Here is an 18,746-nt window from a genome sequence, read left to right as displayed (position 1 = left end):
GAGGAGAACCTCATCACTTTTTGCAGCTTTTCTTGTAAGAGAAGAAAAGCAGTGACCTTAGAAAAGGGACAATAAGACTTTATCTTTTTCCCTTTAAACAATTTGTAGAAAGCTTGCTGTGTTGTTGTATAGCACTCCTCAAGGCTCTCCAGCTCTAGCCAGCTTGCCAATCAATTGACAAGCAGTTGCTGTAGAATGCATGGTTATCATGCTGCGTAAAGGATGTCCACAGGCCAAGTAGTGTTCTTGGGATTCTGCCATTCAGCTGATTAGCAGATTGATGAGGGGACTGTGGGGTTGGTGACAGCATCTGGTGAACTGAATAGAAAGTAGTTGGGTTTGTACTCCTGATTCTATTGCCTATTCTGATTTTCTTCATTGCGTTCATGCTCCCCTTACAAGAAGAGCTGGGTCTTTGTCACAATATTTTTTGTTGGTATTTTATCCAGTGATGCTGTTAGTAGAATCGACTCTTCTAACAGAATGGGTTCCCCCTCTTCTATCTTCCCTAGTCTGCTTCAAGAGATAAATACAAGAACATGAAATATTTTTGGAGGGCAGAGTGGCTATGGACTCATTGCTAAGTTAAATATCTGTTATGGTTGTTACTACAATGTTCTTAATAAGAACTTAGTGATGCTTTGTTGCTTCAATTCACCCACCAAAATCACTGAATGTTTCACTAACGGGTCATTTAAATTGACTTATTTACATCTGGCAGCACCAGCTGGTTGCTCTTAAAACAGAATAGTATGTTTGATTGACTGGTTAGATTTGGCAAGTTCATACAGTTTTTAAAAATGGGCTATAGCATTCATTTTTTACCTGAAAAATTGAAATTCTGTCTGTCCGTCCGTCCGTCCATCCATCCATCCATCCATCCATCCATCCATCCATCTATCTATATCTATGTATCCTTCTATTAAATTTATGTCCCCCAACTCCTGAAGGACTCTGGGTGGCTTACAACATTTTTTTTTAGAAAAAAGTTTTATTGGATTTATATACAATTAAAAATAGTACATAATCTGTAGTATCCATTTCATATTTCTATGAACTAATTTTGTATTATACATTTATCTTAAAACAAACACCTAACACAAGAAGAGAAAAGAAGGAAACAGAAAAGAAAGAAAATGAAAAACAGATAAGAATATCTAACAACATTTTATATGTAAAATGTATCAATTTATATTATTGTATGTCTCCTTGTGATATGGAGGTGGATTTGTGAAAAGAATTCATAAGGTTCCACCATACAATATTTTTAAATATACAGTACTCATGAATTTATATTTGGTTTTCGTCCAGTTACTCTACTGGTTATGTAAAAATTGCTGCTGAGATATTAAGATAGTTTTAAATCTTGTTGATAAAATAAAAACAACTTATATTTTAACAGCTGATGTTAATTCATCTCAGTCAGTTACCGGTGATGCACCCTATGTTATAAAAGTGGTAAGTTTGTTTAATTATTTACTTATTCATCTTTGGTATGTCTTTTGGACTGACTCTGGAAATAATTTCTTTCTCCTGTGCGCTGCTAAGGAGAGTCCAAGTAGGCACGTCCTGTTCTTTGTTCTTCTTGGTGAACGAGCAGCTGTTAATAATTAAAGTCTCTGTGGTCCGACCTGAGGAGATAGGAAACAAAAGAGTACCAGAGAGGCTCATTTTGGCTCCGTGACTGGTGGTGGCCTGCTGTGATGTACCTTTTGTCAGGCAGATTTCATCATGGTGGCCATTTTGTTTGGCTGTTTTGGCAGAATCCAACTGCTTTTAGTGACTGTGGCCTTTTAAAGAGGCATTATGACTGCGCAGCTGCCGGTTGCCATTTTATTAGCGTTTTTCAGCTTTGGAGGCCTGGTGATAGCTGCGATTACTATTGCCGCTGTTTTTGCTGAAATTTCACAGTGCTTGCTCCTCCCAGCTGCTTAACGATGTTACTTGATAGTGCCTGGGGTGAGTGCAGTTCCCGGGGATCTGTGGGACAGAGTTGGTCATCTCCTTGCCCAGGAACAGTCCCTGCCTGCGAGTACTGCTACTTTCACTCTTGGGATGTGTTGTGACTACTTAAGTGGGTGATCCAGGGTTTATTTACCTTTTACCATGTCTGGAAAGACTGATAAGGGTCAGGGGGCCTCATCTTCATCTGGCCCCCAAAAAGCCACAGGCAAAAGCCAGACTTCCTCTAAAGTCAGGACTTCAAAAGAAAAGGCCTCTAGGACCACTGAGAAACAGGCATCTGCTGCAGCATTAAAAGATGCTGAGGGGAGGCTGAGGGCCTTAGAAATGCAGTTTGCCAAGGCCCAAAAGCAGGCAGATGTTTCCTTGTCTTAGGCACTCAAACACCTGACTCCACTGTTGCTACAGTCTTCCCAAAACATGCCTTCTCTTCCACCTCAAGTGACTCCTCAGGCTCCCTTGGCCTCTCTGCCTGTAGATGCAGAAATAGAGACTGGTCACCAGATCAGCCCATGACCTCCCAAGGCAAGGGGACTCTAAATTGACTGGAGAACAGATCGGCTTGGTCCTGGGCCCATCAAGTCCTCAAGTGACTTTATCGGCGACACCCCTAAGGTGGAGTAGGCATTGGCAATTATATCCTGCACATCTGCTGGGAGGAGCATAAGGAGAATAGCTGGAAACTCCTCCCAGCAGATGTGCAGGATATGATTGCCAATGCCTACTCCCAAGAGATTGCTGTCAGCATTCAGCAGAGGCCACCTTGCCAGGCCAATCTTGTCCAATTACAGGAGGTTTGATCCAATATGGGTGAAGCTTACTCATACCATTCCTCTGGCATCAGTGAAACATCTCTTCGAGGTGAAGGAAGCATCATAGAAGACGAATTGTCTGATAAAAAGGTCTGATCCCTGACCAGACGGTATTTACAGGCCTTTTAAAATCAGCTCTATTTAAAACGCTTCTACACAAAGCTAACTTTACAGCCAACATCGGTGTGTTCTCAAAATCCTGAGACCCTCTAGTGGATATTGAACCAGCTGCGGGATTGTTCTCTGGGTCTGAGAAGCTGAAATCATTCCATCATCTAAGCTGTTCATCGACACCATCAAAGGATCCTGGGATCATCCATCTGTTGCCCCAGGTCCTACTTCGTCCAAATGCAAATTCTTTGGTTTTGGAGGTGGAGGAGAAGTTGCAGCTTCCATCTGTGGACCCTCCTGTAGCCAGTCTGGTGTCATCTGCGTTATTCCCCTCTAATGTGTCAGAAGGCCTTAAGCCTGATGACCGTAAGGCCGACAACATGCTGCATAAGTCCCAACATGCAGCTCTGTCCGAGCAGCTACAGCTGCAACATTCTTTAATAGAGCCATTGTCATGTGGCTTAGAGAGATAGAGTCTAGATTGCACCAGGAGGATTCCCTCCTATGGCAGGATTTAAACAAATTGCTTGCTTTTCCGCGGATGTGATGCTAAACACTGCAAAATTTGCCTCCTGTGCAGTGACAGCTCATATCACCTCTCACTGCCTACTTTGGCTTCATCATTTGCAGATGGATATGTACTCAAAATGGCTACTAGCTCCTTCTCCCTTTACGGGGAAAATCCCTAGAATCAATTCTTGTTGAAGACAGGGTCAAGAAGAAGATACTGCCCTGCATGCATCGACAGGCAGACTATTGCCCTGTTCCCTTTTTATCGCAGACAGCCCTTTCAGACTGAGACTTTCTTTGGTGGACCCCAGTTCCAAAGGTCATATTTTCAGGGGACGAATAGGCCCACAACATAGGTCTGCTAAGAGAGATAGAGGCAGACAGTTTTTCCAGTCAAGATGCTCTTTCATGGATCTGGGTCTATGGCCTTTTGGAGATCCAAATGACTCCAGGGAGGCGTCTCCCATTGGAGGCAGGTTACAATATTTGCCCAACGGGAGTTAATGTCCAGACCATCTGCTTAGGCCTCACGATAGAGTTTATCAGTCGCCTCCACCCCTAGCCAGTTGATCTGGTGTCCAGTTCCACCCAGTGCTACCAAACAGGCTCTGATTGAGGCAGAGATCCACCACCTTCTCGATATTTCAGCTATAGAGAGGGTGCCTCCAGGACAGGAGTGACTAGGATTCTATTCCATCCTTTTCTAGTTCCCAAGAGCTCAGGGGTGGCCATACTCAGGTTGAAACAGCTCAATGTGTACGTAGTGTACAAGCGCTTCAAGATGCAATCCCTTAGGTCCATATTGGGATGCATCAGGTAAGGGGATGGCTCACATTGATAGATCTCAAAAAAGGCTTTCCTCCATGTGTCGGATGTCTGTCACACAGATGGTTACTGAAGTTTTGCTTCGGTATCGAGCCCTGCCATTTCATCTATCATCAGCACCCAGAACCTTTATGAAACTTCTAGATGTGGTGGCAGCATATCTCCAAGCACGTCCACTCTGGCTACAATGTTTTTTAGACGATATAATTATAGTCGTCACTGCCTTGACGTGCTCGCGAGGACCTTATGTTCACAATTTTGACATTACAGGCTCATGGCTTCACAGTGAACTTTTCAAAGAGTCACATCACTCCTCCATTTTGGACTGTTATCACTACTGAGACTTGTGAAATTTTGGGCATACCCCATGGGTGGACTCTCCTTAGCAGCACACAAGAGATGTAATGTTGGCTTACTTGAAGAGTCTTCTGTGTGCGCTGCGGGAATAATCCAAACTTACCCTGGCTTCTGGGTTCAGGATTGCTGGATTTTGGCTTCCATTGTCCTGGTTTGTATGGATGTATATGCCTTCATTTGAAAACTGACTCATCACAACTGGTGGAGCAGAGATGGTGTGTTTAATTCAATTAACTCAGTCCCCATGGCAACCCATACTTGGATTCTCCCCACAGTGCACAGAGAAGACCATTCAGATAAGTCAACACTACTTTTTTTGAAATAGTCTGCATTTGAATTGTAAAATGGAAAAGACAACTTTTCCACTTGTAGGTTTGTGAAATTCTTGAAAATCCTCAGGCAACTAGTGTTATACGAATTGTTTAAGCAGGTTAAATTGAACTAGAATGTATTTTAAGTTTTGATAATATATTTCAATAAAAATAACAAATGCAATTTTTATCTTGCTCAAATAATCTCTAATTTTATTATATTTCTTGGATTGAGTGTTGAATAGTGGCATGACATACATGCTTTACACTGGGTTCCTTTGAGTGTTTTTGAAATTGCATAGGAAATAAATTTTCTGTAAAGTTGGGACAGACAATCTGGAATCTGAACTGTAGCTTGTATATATTTCTCTAGGGCAAAATCACGGTGTATTTTAATTTGTACCTAATTGCAGTTATGAGCTATTTTACTTTAGAGATACAGTGATATCTCTAAACTACTTAAGAACTTAATTTGTTCCGTGACCAGGTTCTTAAGTAGAAAAGTTTGTAAGTTGAAGCAATTTTTCCCATAGGAATCAATATAAAAGCAAATAATGCGTGCAAACCCATTAGGAAAGAAATAAAAGCTCGGAATTTGGGTGGGAGGAGGAGGAGGAAGAAGGAGAACAGTCGTTGCTGAAGGAAGAAGGGGAGGTGAGGACAATCAAAAAAATCCAAAACTTTAAAGCTTAAAAAAAAAAAGAGGGACTCTGAGACGGCAAGGAGAAGCATGCACCTCCCATACATCCGGCACAAGGCTGCCTCCCATACACTGCACCAGAGGGAGAAACTCAGGCGGGCGAGAGGGGGAAACCTCCCGCTCCTTTGACTGAAAGGCAGCAGCTGGTGCTGCTACCTGTTTCCGATTCCTTCCCATGCTGAAGGGCTCCCCTCTCCTCTCGCTCGCTCACTTTGTAGCCTTTCCTTCACTGTGGTGACTCCTTGGTTTGGCTGAAGCTGAGTTGATCCGGCCAGCGTGAAGTGCTCCCTTTTTACCTTTCTGCTCCCAGATGCTCCGGGAGGCAACCTCGCACCGGGTGTATGGGAGGCAGCGCGAGGGAATCACCACAGCGCAGTGGTTTATTCCCTCCAAGCGCCCAGAGAAAGGAAAACGCTCCGTTCATTCTAGACTACCAAAGCCTCCTTAAGTGCCACCGAAAGGCTACTCTGGCAGCCCAGAAAAGCCCGAGATGGCCGGGATTAAAGGGGGAATGGCAGGAAACTGGCCGGGTCTTCGTGCCTCTCTCAAATTTCCTGGGAAATTTTTCCGGGCTCAGGTTCTTAAGTAGAAAATGGTTCTTAAGTGTTGTGATTCAGCCTGAGGCTCCTCAGGGAACGGCTGGAACTCTGCCGGATCCATGCTCAGAGGGGGAGGATGATGAACAGGAGGGGGAGGACCAGGCAGAAGAGGAAGAGGAGGAGGGAGAGCAGCCTGAGACCCCCCGGGGGGGGGCTCTCCCCAGCGAGTAGCCTGGATTTATTAGATGAAGACGCCCAGGCTATCATAGGACATGAGGCAGAGACGGGCAGTCCAAAGAAGGGGCCAATTAGCAAGGTATTTTCCATCCCTGAATTGGTAACAGCTGGGGTTTGGGGTGTGGTTCTCCTCAGCAGGGTTGAAAAGGCAGGCCCGCCCTTACTGTATTGTGGAGAGTTATCAATTGGGAGTCCTGTGACCTTGCTTCGATTCTTGGCGTCTCTGATCCTGGCTTGTGGCTTCGAAGGCTGAAGACTTGGGGGAGGCGTGGGTTTTATTACCTCCAGTGTTGTTTTTGCCAGCAAGAATCCTGTTTTATTGCCTGGCCGTCGTGAAACCTCTGTGAAGCTTCATAACGTTCCTGTCTGTAAGAACAGTTTTTGTTACCTGTGTTTGCGTTCAAATATATAAACTGCCTTTGCTTTTTACCAGTGTGTCTGGATACTCTTTTTAGTTGGTGTTGGCGTCTGGAGGGACCCAGACAGAACATTAAGAAGAGGCAAAAAAATCTTGAACACCTGGTTCTTATGTAGAAAAGTTCTTAAGTAGAGGCGTTCTTAGGTAGAGGTACCACTGTATGTGGTAAAAGATAAGGATTTATCATTGCACTCCCATGAATTTTGTTTGGAAAATTAGAATTATTAAGCAGGGTAAATATAGACATATAAGGCATTTGAAGACATGGTGTGCTATGGACTCTATGAACTGTTAAGAATAATTCTGATAATCAGTTCATTAATACCAGGAATTGCGATCATGCAATCATTTCCATATACAGTAGCTAGTAATAGTAATAGCACAAGCAGGATGCTTCAAAAAGGCCTATTTTCCTCTTATCTGCCTTTCATTACTCCATTTATATTCCCATTAACCAGTTTGGTTGAATGGATAGATAGTACTATGATTTCCTGGTCCTATAGTTTTGACATTCTGAATACTGTGATGATATCAGAAAAGGCTACTGATTTTAAAAAGCCAAATTATAGAGTGCATTTTAATGTTGCTGCAAATATTATTGTTTGATTGTAGTACCAGGTAAACTTGACTTTTTCTTGCTACTTTTTATTTGCAGCATGAAATTATACATGTTATTAATCAATTATAATTATAATGTAAAATAATGTATATGTCACATTTTTACTATTAAATATATTGAAAAGTATTAATGCTTAGTGATTCATATTGATGATGTATATGAGGTGATCTACACGAGTAGAAAATGTGACTGATATAAATATTTATATGAATCTGCTTTTTGATATAATTTAGAATTTAAATGTAAGGTGATAAATTATATTTATGCATGAATAGATAGCTTGAAAAGAACATCTCGTAGATGGTGACATTTGACACTAACTATAGATTTATAGGATAGAGTTAACTACAGTGTATGTAGCTATTTTAGTCTATTCTGCATTATGATTACAGTCAGTTAAGTCAGGGTTATCTGGGAGAAGACTATCACATATAATACATTGACTGTCCATGATCAAAACTTTTTCAACAGTTCTTTAAAACAAAAAATAAAACTAATGATTTAGTTTTATTATAATCATATTTTGATTTAGTTAAAAAAAATGACACCAATTTCAAAATGAGAACATCAGGAAAAAAATGCATAAACCATGTAAACCAATTCAATTATCGGGTAGATTGCTTGATGCAGCATTTCTCAACCGGTGTGCCGTGGCACACTAGTGTGCCGCGAGACACAGGCAGGTGTGCCGCGAAGCTCCCCGTCCGATCTGCCCCCTCTCCTCCTCCGCCGCCCCCTGCCTTGGGGCGCAACTTGTCTCGCGGCGGCTGCAGCTTCAGCTCCTAGGGACGAAAGCGCTCCCAGCCCTCTCTCGCAGCCCCCTGGCTGGGAGCGCTTTCGCTGCGAGAGAGGGCTTTCTCCATCCATTTCGGAATGCCCGCCCCTCTCTCTCTCTCGCCGCTCCCCTTTTCTCTCAGCCCTCCCTGGCTTCGCTTCTCAATCCCTCACTCCTTCCGTCTTTCCTTCCCCTCAGCCGTTCTGTCTGGGGGTCTCCCGCTCTTCCCTTCCCCGCCTCCCAGGCTTTGCCTTTGCCACCCCCAACCTTTTTTGGTTGACAAGGAGTCCTTTGCCGCATCCCGCAGTTCGCACTCGGCTCGAGGCCGCTTTCCCTGGCTGCGCTTGGAACCGACAGGGTGCTGCTCTTTCTCTCTCTCACTCTCTCCCGTGAGGCGGGGGAAGGGGGAAAAAAAGCAAAAAAACCCTTCTTGCAGCAGGCCCGCGCTCGTCCCTTCAGCAGCGAGGGAGGGAAGTCAGAGGGCGAGGGAGCGAGCGAGCGCTCTTGTCCTCGGTGCCCTCTGCAGCCTGCCTTCCTTTTTCTTTGTCGCCGCTGAGGGACGGAGAGAAAGATAGAAAGGAAAGAGGGAGGGAGGAAAGAGGGAGGGAGAGATAGAAAGAAAAGAGATAGAAAGGAAAGAGGGAAGGAGGAAAGAGGGAGGAAGAGATAGAAAGGAAAGAGGGAGGGAGACAGAGAGAGAGAGAGAAAGAGAGACATAGCAAGAGAGAGAGAAAAAAAGAAAGAAAGAGATAGCAAGAGAGAGACAAAGAGATAGCAAGAGAGAGAGAGACAAAGAGATAGCAAGAGAGACAGACAGAGAGAGAGAGAGAGAGAGAAAGAGACATAGCAAGAGAGACAGAAAGAGAGAAAGAGAGAGAATGAAAGAGAGATAGCAAGGGAGAGAGAAAGACATAGAGGGAGGGAAGGAGGGAGAGAGAAAGAGAACAAAAAACAGGAAGAAAGAAAGAAAGAGGGATGGAGAAAGAGAAGGGAAGGAAGGAAGAGAGAGAAAGAGGGAGGGAGAAATAGAGTGAAATGGAGGAAGAGATTTTTTTTTTGTCCAAACTTTTCTTTAGCCCCTCCCCGCGCCCCCATTCAGTGTTCCCCAGGATTTTGAAAATATGAATAATGTGCCTTGGCTCAAAAAAGGTTGGGAAACACTGGCTTGATGCATAAATTTATTTCCATTAATGGTAAGGACATAATGTATAATAACCCATGTTCAATCCCTATTTGGGAAGAACTTTATCTGAGATCCTGGAAAGGTGTTGATAGGCAGAATAGAATGCACAGCGGTAGATAGGCTACTAGCTTGACCTGGTATGAGACAACTAGATTAATATATGTCTTATTTTGGATATTGAAAATGAGAGTGCTTGGTGTAGTATATTGATAAGAACAAAGCAATATGCTCCATAAATTTTTTTTATGGCTGCTTGAAAGTCTTTCAAGTTGTCTTTCCATGTATGTGCCTAGATAGCTGCATTGTTTAATTCGCTGTACCTGTAGAAGTATGCATACAACCCTGGAATGTTTGTAGAGCAATTGTGGTAATTCTGGAGGATGTAGATGCCTCCATATTAGATGGTTTGTTTTCCTTGGGTCCTTCAAATACTCAGCTAGCTGTACTATATATTAGATTTTTAAGATTCTATATTGATGTAAACATTTTTATTGTGATATATGGAAATGCTATTTTTAAATTATTTATCTCATTGCCAATTATATACGGTAAGAATTATCAAGGAACTGAATTACAAGGAAGAAAAATTAAATGGTTAAAAGAACAGTTTTTATAGGAAAAATATTAGTAAAATCTTTACTTGAAAAAGTGACTAAATCAAATGTAAAACATTGCATTTATTTCTAAAATATTGTTTAAAGGAGCCCAGTGACAATGGACCACTCTTTACTGAATTAAGTTTCTACATGCGAGCTGCTAAACCAGATCTGAGTAAGTAAATCAATCCATTTTTATTCAATAAAACAATGTAATCATTCCTTAACATAAGAAAACTATGGGAAGTATATAGCATTGAGTTATTGCAATTCATATACACTTCTAAATAGTTATTTTAAGAATATGAATTTAAAGCCATATAATGATATAGTATTGAGTATTTATTGGAAATAATTTTTATAAAGTGGATCTAAAACTTGTCCTTTTTTAATACCAAGAGTCTGAAACTGCTTGAAAAGGGGAGAACAAATAATAACCATTTAGATAATATGCTAAATATGCTAGCATGTTTGCTAGATTTTGGCTCATGTGGGGTGCATTTGTTACATTTAATTTGCTAAAACTATAGAAGGAATTGAGGATAAAATGTATAAACATCAAAGAAAATGCAGTCCAGCTACATTTTAGATTCTAAACTTTTAATTTCAGTGAAGGAGAGGTTTCCTGTTTAAAAGAATTAACCATCCTCTTCTGTTCGTATTAAGATTTAACAAATGTATATTTAATATTTGTTTCTTTTCAGTTAAAAAATGGATTTCTTCTTACAAACTGAAATATTTAGGCGTACCAAAATATTGGGGTTCTGGTTTGCATCAAAAGAATGGCAAAAGGTATAAATCACTTGCTTTTTAGAATATAAAATATTTTTCTTAAGAGAAATGCTTCTCTTAATTTCAATTTTCCAAACTACAATATTTCTTAAAATGAGTCAAAGCAATAATGTTGAATGAGGGTCTTTGTCATTTAAGTTTATCGCATCAACATAACAAAGAATTGGTACAGTTATTACATCATGGTCAGTATTATGTGAATTGTAAGTAATTTTATGAAATTCTGTTAAATTTAATACATGTGCTTGGTAGTTCTCAGGAAGCATGATAAGGTGTTTAAAATTTCCAAATTAGCTTTATTCTACCAGAATAAAACTAAATATATTTAAAGAATTCAGGCCAAGTAGTAGGATTTCAACACCAGCTATTGTTCTCTTGCCTTTTCACCCCAACGTCAGAACCGAATAAATAGGCAAAGTCCATTTTGAGTATTAGCTAACATCAAAATTACAAAAATATCAGTCCAAAGAGATAATTGAAAATAATTTGCTGGATATGTGAAATAATAAAAAAGAAAAAGTAGCATAAATCGACTATCATTAAAATTAAACCATTAAGAAAATATCAAACAGAAGATGTACTAATTGAAAGGGATGTTAATGAGATTAACTCTTCTCTTTGACTTGTAGTTTAGTGACAGGCATTAAGGCATTAACAAAACTAATAAGACCTTTTTCTTCTCTATTGAATTTTTAAAAATAAGTTATTTAATGAGTGAAAACAACTGTGTTTTTATTGTTTCCTAGGGGGGCAGTGTTTAAATGAGATCATGGCTTCAGGTGCCACAGAAGTATGGTGCAGAAGTTTGGTTAATTAAAACAGCACAGACTCTTCATCTCCTTCAGTCAGGAGAAACACCTGATCTCTTCTTTGTTTAACTTCAGAAATTTGCCTTTAGTATAAGTTGAATTGCTATCCTATTCTGATTTCATTTGTTCCTGCTACTTTCCTGAAATTATAGAAAATATGGAAGGGGATTTTTTAGTAAATTTTAGCAGTTTTTAAACTTTTCTTTATTTTTTCTTTTATTATGCCACTGCATTGCTTGGGAATAGCACCTAGAACTTTTGTCATCATAAAAGCTAATCATGGTCAGTCCTGCTTAGTATGTAGATGAGAGACCATTAAGAAATACCAGGTCTGGAAATCAGACAGGGAAATAAAAAAAGACCCGGAAAAGGTTAATGGCACACAATTGTTAATTGGTGCTAAGAAAATTCCTTGTCTGTATAATCCTCATGATTGAATGTTATTTTTTGCATGTTTGTTTTCAATTACCTTAAATATATTTTTAAAATCAGTTATAGATTTATGGTGATGGACAGATTAGGGAAAGATCTTCAGAAGATATTTGAAGAACAAGGAAAACGTTTTTCACACAAAACAGTGTTACAGTTGGGATTGAGAATAGTAAGTCAATGTTTTTCTATGTTAATATTAATATAAGTAGAGATCTCATTGAAATTAATGTTATTGAAGGGTTTTTTTATGATGTTCTGTTCTTTTTTAGCTTAATGTTTTAGAATATATTCATGAACATGAATATGTGCATGGAGACATCAAGGCCTCAAATCTTCTCCTGGGCCATGAGATTCCAAATCAGGTAACTTTCAATCTTTTCTTCCCTCAGTGTTTAACCTATTGTTTTAAAGAAAATGGAACTGCTGTGAACTTCAGCAGAAATCTTGCTTTATGAATGTGTACAGCGTTAATATTTCTGCTTGACATTTATATCTAGTTAATGTTGTACATTTTTTATTCACTTTGCTGGCAGCTGATCAAATTGGCTATTCTGCCCTGAATAATATTCAAGAGAATGCTTGCAATACAAAATGAATTTCAAATAGCTGTTTGGGGGTGGAAGTTTAAAATTATATACTACACCAGTGAATTACGTTTGCTTGTCTGCTTTGTCAATTTTTTATTTCCTTTGTTTGAAGAATCCATCAAGCATAAGTGTTCTGTTACTTGAAAACCTGATTTCTTAAAATATTATTTCAAATCAAATGGTTTACAGAAATATCTCTAGCTGTCAATTTATTATTATCATTTAGTTATAGTAGTCATCATTAGCAAATGAATAAGTTCCAGGTTTAGGTGCTTTTTTTTGAGATGACAATTTTATATTCTCATGTAAATTGATAGAAACGTGAGGTTTATTTTGTCCCTTCCTTTGGCAAGAGGTTCAAGAATAACTAGATGATTGCATTGTTTTTATTCAAGCAGAGTTAGTAGTAAAAGATCAGCTTCTTCATCTTCAATAGTTCATTTGTTTACCACATTATTTCAGGTATTATGAGATTGATTGACTTTAGTTTTCTTTTTGTTGTTTGTAAATCTGAGGTCAAAGTTTTTGTCTTACAACCACAGTTTTTGTGACCATTTATGAATTGTTGATAAAGAATACCATTTTGGAAGATGAGAATTATCTAAAGATGAAAATAATTTCATAAATCAGAGAGAAATTAATGATTGGGTTGTATAGTAGAATTTCTACCATAAAGAATATATTTCTTACATATATTTCATATTCTAAATATAATTTTTTAGTTTAAATTGACACTGCATTTCAATCAAGAAATACATTCATGACACAGCTCACTCTTCAAAGACAGTTTCATATCTTAATGTTAGACACATCTTCGTAGTTACAGATTAACAGAAGACCCCCCCCCCCAAACAATGGACTGGATAACTACGATACCCCAATGATCAAAAATCCATAACCAAAAGGGTCCACAATTATTCTTAGCCAAGAGCCTGCGAGAAAGGCCATTTTTTAAAAAGCCTATTACAAGGTCAGCTATTTGTGGGAGCTACACACATCTCTCAGAGGGCAGGGGCTGCAACAGAGAAGGCCTGGGTCTTGATAGAATATCTCCGTGACCGCCTCCTGCCGCACAAATCCCAGCGACCAGTTAGGTCCCACAGAGTTGGCCTTCTCCGGGTCCTGTCGATTAAACAATGTCGTTTGGCGGGACCCAGGGGAAGAGCCTTCTCTGTGGCGGCACCGACCCTCTGGAGCCAGCTCCCTCCCCCCCCCGGTGATTAGAATTGCTCCCACCCTCCTTTCCTTTCATAAACTCCTTAAAACCCACCTCTGCCATTAGGCATGGGGGAATTGAGACATCTCTCCCAGGCCTATACAGTTTATGCATGATATGTTTGTGTGTATGTTTTGCTTTTGATAAGGGGTTTTAGTTACTTATAAATATTAGATTTGTTGTATATTGTTTCATTATTGTGAGCCGCCCCGAGTCTACGGAGAGGGGCGGCATACAAATCTAATTAATAATAATAATAACAACAACAACAATAACAATAACAATAATAATAGTTGTTTGAGGGAGGAAGCACCAATTTTGTCCAGTCTTACTGAAGGGCAGAACGATGGGAAATGGGTAGTCCCATTAATAATCTGGTCCAATACCTTAAAGGCTTTGTATAACCCAGCAGATTGAAAGAAAGAAAGAGGATAAGACTGGTGCTGACTTGTTTTTGTAACAGTTAGTGAGATGTAAATGAAATTGAGACTGGTGGTAAAAGCAGGATGAGACTTCAGGTGGGAATTGAAAGCGTCCACTGTACAGTGAGCCTTGGTTATTAAAAATAATTCTGAATTAGGTTTGTGCTGGTAATACGATATTTAGAATCACCATCTACACCCCTGAGACAATTGGTTCTACATCAGTTCAATCAGGAGCTGGTTAATTATTTAGGACAAAGGTAATATTTTGCTATTTAGTTCTTTTAACATCAATATTAGATTAATGTTATTGGATTGTAAGTAGGTACTTTAACTTGCTTAGGTGTCCTTTTAAATTTAATAATGTTTGTTTTTACTGAAGTGTATAGGATAGATAAATAGGCTTTTAACATTAGGAAGATTCTTAGTACAAAAACACATACTTATATTTTGAATGACATTTCCTGACATTAATGATATAATGAGACCTTGTCAGTATTATATAAATAAAGTACATCTTCTGATTGGCTGTTTTTAATTCTTGGACTGATTTTGTTGTGCTTGAAACCTGCACAGGTGTATTTGGTAGATTACGGCCTTGCTTTTCGATACGCTCCAGAAGGCAATCACAAGGATTACAAAGAAAACCCCAAACGATGTCATGATGGAACTCTTGAATTTACTAGTATTGATGCACACAAGGGAGTGGGTAAGATGGATTTTGTTTATATGCATATCCATTCTTCTTTTAAACAAAAGTTAACAAAATTGTTTAGTATGTTGGTAAGTCCTGTTTTACCGAGCATTCATTCAGCAACAGTATGAAGCTGCAACAATGCTGAGCAAGTGATACTTGCAACTGGGCCTCAACGTTTGGGCCATTGCAGTGTCCTCACAGTCATATGATCCACAATTCAGGCTTTTGACAACAGACTTGCACTTACAACAATTGCAGTTTCCCATGAACAGTTGCACCTTTTAATGTTCTGATAAACCCTCCACCCCTTGACCTTCTTGCATTTTGGCTACCATTCTCTTCATTCCCTGGCCTTTCTGCATTCACCACATTCCACAAAGTACCAGAGTATGAGTGACCACTGTTCCCTGTAAGCTGCGCGCGCCTGCGCCCCCCAAAACGCCCCCCGTGCACCCTTTTCCAAGGGCGTGCACGTAGCCGCGCTCCCCCGCACCTCCGGCCCCCTCACGCCCCTGGCTTCTCGCCGCTGCCCCCCGTCCGATCCGCCTCGAGAGAGCAACCTGTCAGCTACCTGCAATTTGGCAGTTCAAGTCTCACCAGGGTTAAGTTGACTCAGACTTTTTTTCCTTCTGAGGTGGGTAAAATGAGGATCCAGATTGCTGGGGGATAATATGCTGACTCTTCAAATTGCTTAGAGATAGCTGAAAATCACTTTAAAGTGGTATATAAGTGTTATTGCTATTGCTTACCCATATCTTCATAACATTGAAGGGCTGGGCCAACCCGGCAACTCTGCTGGACTCACAGTGGGGATGTGTGACTGGGTTCCATCAGGATATTGATGACACTATACTAAATGCCATTGAATGACCATGCCAGCAGTTTCATATAGATTACAATGGTTGCATCACTTCTCACTCTCAAAAAGACATCCATAAGTGTGGCACATGATGTTTTAGGAATATATCCCAGCCTGAACCCAGATTGAAAAGGTTTAAGCCAGCAGATTCTCTGGCTGAGCACAAGCCATCCTTTAAAAAACCATTCTACAAAAAGGGAAAGTTGGAGACACTATAAAAGTTGATCAACATTGTTGGGTACCCTGATAGCCTCTTAAGATAACTCCTGATTCATGATACAGGATGGCCTTTCAAGAATATGTTTATGAGACAGCAGGAGATCTATTGCAGAAGAAAAATGTTGACCAAAAACAGATATTCTCTTATGTAACTTGGGTAGCTATTTCGGTCAAATCGTGTCTCATTTCATTAAATTTTTCTCTTTTTGTATACTGCACTACTTTCCCCTGTGGTCTTAAAATTGTCATGGCAATCTGAAACTCGAACCAATCACTCCTTTCCACTGTAACTGAAATTATATTTTATACCGAGTGTTTTGCCTTTATAGGTTGTAACTAATATTGCACTGCAATAAACCTGACATCTTTTCCTAAAGGAGATCTTCTTAATCATCTTTAAAAGACATAGGGATATTAAGTTAATTATTCCTTTTGTTCTTCAATGGTACTTTTTATAACTATTTTATCTTCATTATGAATTTAGCACTTTTTTCCTTTTTTAGCTCCATCAAGACGTGGTGACTTGGAGATTTTGGGTTATTGTATGATCTGCTGGCTTAGTGGTAGTCTGCCTTGGGAAGATAACCTGAATAATCCAGATTATGTCAAAGAGTCAAAAATTAGGTATTTTAACATATTTAACAATAAAACTATTTGATGTATTCAAACTGCTTGATATAGATGTGCTTAGATGAAACTAAATATCATATTTTCATCTTAAAAATCTAGATGAGACAGACTTGACAGGCTTAATTGAAATTGAATTATTGGGTGGAAATTGGATGACATTCTTATTTCAGCTATGTAGTTAGATATTGCAGTGCTCTATTGCAACTCCAACATTGATTGATGGATTTATATACCATCTTTCTGAAACTCAAGGTGGTGTACATAGCACTCTCTTCCCTTGTCCCCATAATGAACAATTTAGTGAGATTAGTTGACATGATAAGGAGCAATTGACCCAAAATCAGCCAGTCAGCCTTTGGTTTGAGGTTGATGATAGAGTTGCATCTTACAAGAAGGGACAAAAGTGTGAAAGAAAAATAAGAGGTAAACAAGCAAAAGAGTGCATGTTGAATAGTACAACATAATTTTTTCATAAATGATTTCACTTTGAGATGGTGAAATTTAGGGATTTTATTGTAGATACACGTCCACACACTTTGATTTTTGAACTGTTTTATATGCGGTCTTGAGATAACAATGAAACTAGAAATCTCATAAAGTGTTAATGCTAAATGTTATTATTCTTAAGTGGTGCATGTTTTTGTTGTCCTCCCTTCCCAAACCTTATTTAATAACATCTTGCAACAGAATTCTAATATGAACAGAACTATAAATGTTTATTCACTAAATGTTTATTCACTAATTTTTACTACTGCTGAATCCCCATGGGCCGTAAATAAACACTATAGCAGTGATGGCTATTCTTTTTGTTGTTGCATGCCAAAAGCACCCATAATGCAATGCATGTGTGATCTCCCACCCTGTGTATGCATGTGTAACCCCATGCATGTATGCATGACATCTCATGCTCTCCTTCCCCCATAAATGCACATTCAACCTGTGACCCTTGTGCTCCCCCTACCACCTGCATATGCATATGTAACCCCTGCGCTCCCCCTGTCCTTTCATGCATGTGCAACCCCCCGCCCGCATACATGCATGGACCTGTGCATGCACATCTCTCATATGTGCTTGCCCCGTGCATGCGCGGCAGAACCAATCAGCTGGTTGGCGGGAAGTACTTGTGCATGCGCGGTGGAACTGAGCTTGGCGAGTGCTTGCGTGCCATTAGAGGGGGGGTCTGCATGCCCCCTCTGGCATGCCTCCCATAGGTTCTATACTATAGTGTTCCTTTGACAGCTGAAAACATGAGAGTGAACATGGTCCTTGAAATGGGACAGCTCACCATGCCCAACTTGCTGCGGGACAATTTAATAATGAAATTTAATTATTTGAAATAAATAAACAATTGTTTTAATTTTTATCAGTCATTCACATTTCATTTGGTCCCTCATTTTGCATCTTTTCTTCAATGATTCTATTCCACCATTCCTTTGATATTAGTGTAACTCTTGCCCTGCAGCATTATCCTTTGGTGAGATGGCCGTGGTGAATTGTCATAGACACCATGGTCCTAGTTTACTTATCCTGTTGTGCCATCTTCCACATATAATATACATCAAACCAGATGCTAATGTCATTTTAGTTTGGCAATCTTTGTGGTTCTATTTATCAAAAACAAGATGTCATGTTACGTATTCCCATTTCTCTTAACGTTCTCATCAGAAACTTAATACAACCGAATTTCTATGATTTTAATTGTCAGAATGTTTCCCATAACAGCTTGATTGTAACATATATTACTCAATAATGGAGTGTAATTTTAAAAAGCTAGGATAGCTTTATTACTCTTCATTATTGCTATCAGTATATGAGTGTGTTGCATGTATTGCATATATGTATTGTATATTTAAAAGGAAAGGAAATCTAAATGATCAAAATTTAACTGCTGATCTGTTAAACACAATTTGACATCTTGTTTTTTCTCCCAGGTCTACTGATAACATTTCAGAATTCATGTCGAAATGTTTCACTAAAGAAGATAAGCCAAGTAAGTAAGAGCCTGCTTAAATTATTCAATCAAAGAAATGTATTTGTTCCATGTAAGGAAAGAAAAAGAATATAGAGAAATTCATTGAAACAAAATATACCATCTCTTATTTGGGGAGTATGTGAATAGGTTGTTGCA

General features: G+C 39.4%; 1 protein-coding gene across 7 annotated transcripts in view; it reads left to right on the top strand.

The window, feature by feature from the left end:
* The window catches only part of VRK1 (VRK serine/threonine kinase 1), a 41,154-nt gene that overhangs the window by 8,398 nt on the left and 14,010 nt on the right, over positions 1-18,746 (top strand). For all 7 annotated transcript variants that reach the window (XM_070752720.1, XM_070752711.1, XM_070752673.1 and 4 more), the window contains exons 3-10: positions 1,403-1,458; positions 10,061-10,130; positions 10,660-10,747; positions 12,049-12,157; positions 12,258-12,350; positions 14,790-14,922; positions 16,492-16,612; positions 18,550-18,608. In XM_070752720.1, coding sequence (XP_070608821.1) covers positions 1,403-1,458; positions 10,061-10,130; positions 10,660-10,747; positions 12,049-12,157; positions 12,258-12,350; positions 14,790-14,922; positions 16,492-16,612; positions 18,550-18,608 — 729 coding nt within the window. The remainder of the gene's footprint in view (positions 1-1,402; positions 1,459-10,060; positions 10,131-10,659; positions 10,748-12,048; positions 12,158-12,257; positions 12,351-14,789; positions 14,923-16,491; positions 16,613-18,549; positions 18,609-18,746) is intronic.

This window comes from Erythrolamprus reginae, chromosome 1 (assembly GCF_031021105.1).
Source record: "Erythrolamprus reginae isolate rEryReg1 chromosome 1, rEryReg1.hap1, whole genome shotgun sequence".
NCBI lineage: Eukaryota > Metazoa > Chordata > Lepidosauria > Squamata > Dipsadidae > Erythrolamprus > Erythrolamprus reginae.
This window is presented reverse-complemented; position numbering and strand designations above follow the sequence as displayed.